Source organism: Akebia trifoliata, chromosome 2, assembly GCF_017979445.1.
Source record: "Akebia trifoliata isolate Shusen 1 chromosome 2, ASM1797944v1, whole genome shotgun sequence".
In the NCBI taxonomy this organism is placed as follows: domain Eukaryota; kingdom Viridiplantae; phylum Streptophyta; class Magnoliopsida; order Ranunculales; family Lardizabalaceae; genus Akebia; species Akebia trifoliata.
Genome location: NC_141376.1, coordinates 2792602 through 2800005, shown reverse-complemented (window position 1 = coordinate 2800005; position 7404 = coordinate 2792602). Strand labels below are relative to the sequence as shown.

Genomic DNA, 7404 nt, shown 5'->3' with positions numbered 1-7404 from the left:
TTGAATATAAGTTTTTAACATCATGACCCAAAGACTATACCAATTAAACTAACTGACACCTTCAAGAAAAATACAATTTGATAACATAGTCTATACATACGTGACTCATGAAAAATTGACTTGTGAAAAAACAAGTGGTCTCAACTGTGTAAACACAAAATCCAATGATTAGGATTTATATGTATTATTTTCTTGAGTCATTGGAACCTAACCTTTATGTATATAAGAAATATTAATAATTCAATTATCTTTACTACGATAATTATGAATGAGAGAAGGCAGAGTATAACTAGTTTGGCACCAAAATTTGGATTCCAAAAAGGGTCATGTCTAAACATTTAAACTTAATATAATCAGAGTCATTGTGATCAAAAAACAAGAAAATTGCAATCCTCACATCCCTAAAAAAAATTTAGGTTGGTTAGTTCTTCAAAATTACAAAATTATCTTCTTTTACTATGTAATCTTGAAAACCACCCTTTAATTAATATTTAAAATTAAAAATAAACCCATTAGTTACGTGTGTGTTTGGTTTGGACATGCCACCTTCCACTGTTAATAAAACAAGTAAATAATTTTATCAAACTCTTTACAACCATCATTCATGTACTTAAGAAACTCCCTAATATGTATAAGATTCCTTATTTTGTATTTCAATCTTAAAAGTCTTCACAACTAGCCAAGCCAAAAAAAATCATCACAATTAGTCTCCATCTTTGAATTCATCTTCATGTAACTCAAGTCATTTAGCATTTATGATGTTAATTTATTTCTCTTGCTATTGGTGCAATTTCATATACGAGTAAATCTTTAGAACATGAGCAAATAGGTTTCAAGGACAATCTTTTTAGGGGATGGAGTGAAATCGGTAATAGGGGATATGCAACTAGCCACTCCCATTAAGCATCAAAGGATTGGTGTGTTGTAAGTAATAGGTGGTGTGCCTGTTTTGATGTCCTTAGCAATACAAGAAGCGTATATGTTCACGTTGTTAGGTAGGTTATTTCGTTGACTTGGATTGGATCCACCTAGAGAGTCCATTTCATTGTTTAAGAGAGAATGAATAATGATGAACGCAAGGTCTTGGTACGTGGTTGGGTACGCAGGTGACGTGGAAAGGATACATAACCGAACATCTTTAACCTGTATCCCGATGAAAATGATCTACGGTTATGTGCCCGTGCCACGTCAGCCACGTACCCAAGCACGTACCAAGACCGCGTGCTTTCACACCACTCTTGTTTAATATAACAAGAATTCTTGCCTCACATCGTGCGCCCATCTCGAGCTCAGTTTCCATGGCGATTAGGGTTTTCTTCCTCGCTCTTCTCCTCCTCGCATCTCCCTTCCTCCAAGGTATTTCTCATTCTACGATTTCTGATTCTTAGATCCGGATCTGCTATAACGCTTTAGTATGCTTAGATTTCTGAAACTCTTCATGGATTCACGCGGTGTCGCAGAGGCCCCTTTTGTTTGTACTAGAGTTTTATTCAATTAGTGTTTCTTCTGTTGTTAGATTTCTGATCTCTTGAAGTAAGATTACTTCTCGTTAGGTTTCGATTGATTTTGGATTATTTTGGCTTATTAAGTTGAGATTGTGTGTTTTGAGATCTATTTGATCAGATGGAAACCGTTCCCTTTCTTGATCTCTGGAGCTTATATTTTGAAAACCTAATTTAAATAGATAATGATTTGTATAATTATTTTTCATGGAAGTTCTCTCAGGTCTTGATCAGATTTGACTGTCAACCCATAGCGCTCATAATTTTCTAATTTTAATGGACAGTTGCTCGGTGCCAATCGGATTCGGCGGTGGAGGCGACCAATGTTGGTGAAGGAGATCTTGGGTATGTTGGTGACGATGTTCAAGATTTCAGTGATGAAATTTTCAGTCCAGCTCCAGGAGTTGATACAGTCTGCGTTTTTCCGAAGAATGCTGCACGGAGTAAGAAAGAAAATCACTATAAAATAGATGGGGAGTTTATGTATTGTTAGATTCGAAGTTATTTTTTTTCTTCTTTCTAGATTCTAACTTTAAGCCTTTTTGTTTTATTTCTCAGTTGTTCCAGCAGGGCAAGAGAGTGAACTACTTGTTGGAGTGCATAACGAGGGTAATAGTCGACTTTACCTCTGATTCCTTCGGCTTTTTTTTGCTTTTCATACAGTTTCATCGTCCACATTATTGTATTTGGGTATCAAAATTCATCTTTGATATTCATTATATCAATATTACTGTAACCACGACTTCGCTTATATTTAAAAATAAAAAATAAAAACTACCACAACTTTGCTGATGCCTTTTTTATTTATTGAAAAATACAGGAGGATCAAGCTTGAACATCATTGCCATTAAGGCCAGTCTTCATCTTCCTTTCGATCATCATTTACTGGTCCAAAATCTTACAACGCAGGTAAGCTTACATTTACTTGCTTCATCTTGTATAATCTGTACCTATTGAGCCAACTAATTCCAATTTTTGGTTTTGTCTCTAATTTGAAAAAAAGGAGAAAAAACTGATTTTATTTCTCTGTGCACTGGTTCATAATCAGCAAGTCTTATCTTGTGTAAAACTACAGTTTATCATCTTTTCTGTGTGTTGTCAGTTTTACCATGAGTTATTTATTTGATTATCATATCGTTGTTGGTTCCCATATGTTACAAATATCTGTTGGTTTCATGATCTTGATTGTTAATCGTTTAATTACGGGAAAAGTTACGTGATTCTCTCTGTGATTGAATGTGCTTTTATGTGTGCGTGTGTGTTTGAAAAATTAAGACTTTGTGTGCCTAGCAGTCATAGGTTATGAATTTGAGCTCTTGTTGAATTTATCAGTTGATAATCATCTTATTTCAGCCCAATCAATATGTACTATGAGCCTTCTCCATGTCTCTTCACTATAGTTGCAATAGTGACCTACTCACAGAGGTGTATGGTCAGGGCTGGCTCGATATAAATTGAGGCCTAAAGAGAAATCTCAAAATGAGGTCTTTTTAGTATTTAATTTTTTAAGATAAATAATAATAATAATATAGATAATACAAAAATTATTTAAAAATACAACAAAAAACTTTCCATGTTGTCTTGTGAATGAAAACGAGTATTTTCTAATTTTCTTTTACTAAATTTTTAATTTAATTTATTTTATTTTCATAGGCAATAGATTCCACTAAAAATTATTATCATCTAATGTCCTACGAAGTCTAATCAAAGTATGTCTTATCAATAACATTGCCACACATGAATATTGAAGATTAAAAATCAACGATAAACAGAGAAATATCAATTAAATTTGTAAGTATGAGATTTAAAATCTTCGTCTCAAATGATCCGAATAGTGTAAATCCCGGTAATGTCTCCTAACCCAATGAGGAAACTCCTAAGAACTCATTACCGCCCACATGTAATATATGAGCGTTGTGAGGATTAAGGAAAGATTCGTGTCTGAAATTAGAAAGACAATTAATCAGTAAAGGGCTACATGGTAAGATAAGAATATCTATCGTACAAGAAAGAAAGATGATTATTGACCACAATTTTTTCTTAATTGGAGGGGAATTTTGGATTCATAGGGATTGGGGGATTAAGAAATCTTACAAGTTTAGCGGTATAAGAATATCCTTTTTGTGGTTTGATGCTTCAAATCAATTACAATCTCTTACTAGCTCGTTTAGTAGTTTATAAAAAATGATAGATCATGATAGAAAGATGGAGAGTTGTGTTTTAAAAGTTTTGGAAATTAATACTTTGGGGAAACCTTCAACGTGGTTTGATTTCGTTGGTTTTTTTAACCTTTAATGCGTAAGGAGTTTCAATGTGTATGAGGCATAAGGATTCAAATTTTTGTTATTTTTGGGAAATTTACACTTTTGGGAATCCAAGAGATCTTATCTCTTTTTTTTTTTCTTTTTTTTTTTTGGGGTTATTTTTTTGGAAATCCCCATTTTCAACTTGCAAGGGTTTAATAAAAAAATTTGGAAGAAATTTTCATAATTGAAAGTTTCAATGGTCAATTAAAAAAAATTGTAGAAGAATCTCCACTATTTACGATGTATAGGATTAATTATTATTTTTTTTAATCAAATTGATACCTTAACAAAATTTTATGGGGCCTTCTCTCATCGTGGGGCCTTAGGTAACGCTTAAGTCGCCTTATGCTTGAGTCAGCCCTGTGTATGGTTCAACTGACTATAAGAACTTCGTTTGAAATTTTGTAAGGACTTGGATGATGATTGAGTGTTATGGGATATCCTATGGTGTGTGGGAAGATTCCAACGTGATTAGATATTTTAATGAGAAAAATAACAAGTGCAAAGTCAATAGAAATACAAGGTATTTTGGGGAGTGTGTTTATAGGAACTTCCTCTTGCGTGGCGTGCAATGCTTTCACCTAATCAAAAGAACCAAATCCTTTGCAAATGGGACTTTTATGGTTTCTAGTAGCTAGGACGTTCGAAATTTGGTACAGCCTCATAATTTTTTGGTCTTGATAGGGACGAAAAATTGAATGTGTTGGTAATATCCCACATTGTCTTGGAATGTCTTGGTCTAGGCATTATCAAATTTTTTTCATAATGAAATATTGCCACAAAACAAGATCTTATACCTTGTGGAATGGCTTATTCCTCAATTGTCTCATGGGGTTCCCAAACCCGTTTCTTAGTTGTTGTGTGGGAACTTTTGGTTTTTGAATTCCATTCAGGTTCAAAACCGTGTTGTTGGAGGTCCTGATTTTTATTGAAAAGGTGGCGCGTTGGTGGAACTATTACTATTATGAGTGAAGGGTGGGTTATATTTCGGATGAAGCTCAAAAACCTTAAAGTACTCTCAAGTAGTGGAAAAGAAGCAAAGTTTGGTAGGGTGAATAAAAAATAGCTTAATTTTTGGAGGAGATTATTGATATTGGTGACACGTAAAATAATCTTCTTTCCAAAGGAGGGAAATGAAATTCAATCAAGGAGACCTTATCAAGCTTACCAATCCATGATATGTTGATGTTCTCAATTCCATTGTATTTGCCAAAAGATTAGGACGGTTGGTGAAGAACTATTGTGGACAGGTTTGGGAGAGAAAATGAATTACCACTTGGTGAAATAGGGGAAGGGCATTGTGGGTAGGGAATCGTAAGTATTTGAATAGACCTTTTCTGGGAAAGCAGCTGTGCAGACATGAGGAGGTTGGTAGGTTTTGGAGGAGGATCTTGATGAGAGGAAATATGGGTGTAACCTCTGAGAGTGGGAAAGCATGGTCTTAGATTTTCTTTCGACTGTAGTCTGTTGCATGATATTTTTAATACAAAGTTTGATTCAAATGAAGGAGACTCTTTTCTAGGATAAGACATGGCCAACTCAATTATAAGACAATTTAGGCGGTTGCCTAAGGCCCCATGATGGGAGAAGGCCTACCAAAAAAATTTGTTAAGGTATCATGTTGATTCCAAAAATAACAGTAAGGAGCCCCAAAAACGAAATTCAATAATTCAATTAAAAACATAGCAATTCAATTATATTTTCTCTCTTAATTACTTTTTAGCTTCTTGCTTTATTTTCTTTCAAGCTATTGCTTGTTTACCTATAGAATCTATTGATTCACACGCTTCCGCTATGTCATATATCATCACTTACCAAAAAGTAGAGAAGTAAATTATATTTATACGACAAATGTAAACCTGGTCAGATAGATTGATGTTAATGCCCGGGAGTTTTAATAACTCCCAACTTCTTTAGATTTTATTACTTTGTTTGGTCAATGAGTTTTCACTGCATCAGTGTTCTTTAATGTGAAAAGATGGTCTCTATTAGCACATATTGCAAAGTTCCTGCTTGTTTTGCACCAGCAAATATGAGTTCAGTTTTAACACATCTTCAATGTAATTACAGGAGTTTTACAATGCATCAGTGCCACTTTCAGCTCAGGCAACCTTCCCATACCTTTTCGCTGTTAACAAGTACCTACAGGTATATAATTTGCATACCCCCGCCCACTTTTACTTTCTATAATAACAGTGGCTGGAAAGTAATTGTTTGATTAGCACATTTGTGGGTTTTGGTTCACAATAGACATTTGTAAGAAAGATGTGATTATTACCATCTGCTTCTCCACTGTGGTTGCAGCCTGGATCATTTGATTTTGTAGGAACTATTGTTTATGAGATAGACCAGCATCCATACCAGAGCACCTTCTACAACGGTACCATTGAAGTTGTGGAGGCTAGTGGTTTTCTCAGCATGGAGTCTGTTTTACTAGTTACCTTTGGGTTAGCTCTTCTTGCCCTTTTTGGGTTGTGGATACAAGGTCAAATACAGAACCTTTCCAAGGTAAGCAAATTATTTTATAATATATTTTGTTAATCAATTTCTTGTTATAAAATCTTTGGCTGTGTGGAATAAGTTTTTCTTGAACCTGGGGAGTTTCTCCTTTCTTCCCCGTATTCTAGAGTTTCTAGATTATTTCCACAAAAAGGTGAATTTATTTATTTAGATTACTTGGTCTGAAATGTGTATGCATGTTTATTTTATCTTTTTGTAGAAAACTAAGAGGGGGGCTCCAAAGGTAGAAGTGGGCACTGGAACTACAGATGCCTCAATGGATGAATGGTTGCAAGTAAGTAGTTATACATCATATTGGGCACAACTTCATTAATGTCTTTGGTGGGCATTTCTTGACACTATAGCGGGGTTCACTTTAAGCCTTTTAACAACCCCCCCAGAACCCATTGGGTTCAGTTAGAATCTCATCTTGGATGCAGTACAGGAAATCAAGTCCTCTCTAATACTGTCTATTTTTTTTTTACTTGATCAGGGAACTGCATATGCTCAATCGCTGTCCAGCAAGTCGAAGAAGAAGAAGTAGTTTTCTTATCTGTTATTTATATGCTTTTAAATTGTTAAGAGGGATTGAGTGTGATCTCACGTAACTCACGTTATAGGCATTTGGCTCTTTTATAAGAGCCCCAAAGTTGAGGTAGCATTAGATCAAAAAGGGTTTGTTTGGCTTTTGTAGTATGTGAGATGCTTTTATGTTTTAGTTTTTAGATCTTTTAGTGCCATTGAAGAGCTGTTAGAGCTTCCAAAAACATGAAAAAGAAAAACTAATCCAAGGACATGTGACAAAAATAAACACAATTTTGGTTAAATACCCTTATCGGAATTTTTTAATTACCCTATGTGAAATGATACTTGGTTCATCTATTTTCCCTTTGAGCCAATGCTGTATTTGTTGGGCAAAGATCATTTATACCAAAATTTGGTGTTATGATTCCTAGTTATGAGATCAGTAATATTTCTTGTCTGAATTTTTTAATTAGTGCTATCCACAATATTATATGTAATGGCATTTGGGAATGGAATGAAGGTGGCCATTCATGAGGAAATTCTCATAATCAAATAGGTTGTATCTGTTTAGA

The 7404-nt window shown here is 34.5% G+C and overlaps 1 protein-coding gene across 1 annotated transcript; it reads left to right on the top strand.

Annotated features, from left to right (window-relative positions):
- Positions 1-1200: 1200 nt before the first annotated feature.
- LOC147408778 (translocon-associated protein subunit alpha-like) lies at positions 1201-7189 on the top strand. Its single transcript, XM_086421766.1, has 8 exons — positions 1201-1356; positions 1787-1945; positions 2061-2111; positions 2323-2411; positions 5879-5956; positions 6113-6316; positions 6528-6602; positions 6801-7189. The coding sequence occupies exons 1-8, from the start codon at positions 1299-1301 to the stop codon at positions 6849-6851; spliced, it is 765 nt and encodes a 254-aa protein (XP_086277892.1). The 5' UTR covers positions 1201-1298; the 3' UTR covers positions 6852-7189.
- The last annotated feature ends 215 nt before the right edge of the window (positions 7190-7404 follow it).

Coding starts and splice junctions, on each gene's coding strand:
- LOC147408778 (XM_086421766.1), top strand. CDS start 1,299: ATGGCGATTAGGGTTTTCTTCCTCGCTCTTCTCCTCCTCGCATCTCCC. Junction 5,957..6,112: donor CTGTTAACAAGTACCTACAG/GTATATAATTTG, acceptor CTGTGGTTGCAG/CCTGGATCATTTGATTTTGT. Junction 6,317..6,527: donor AAATACAGAACCTTTCCAAG/GTAAGCAAATTA, acceptor ATCTTTTTGTAG/AAAACTAAGAGGGGGGCTCC.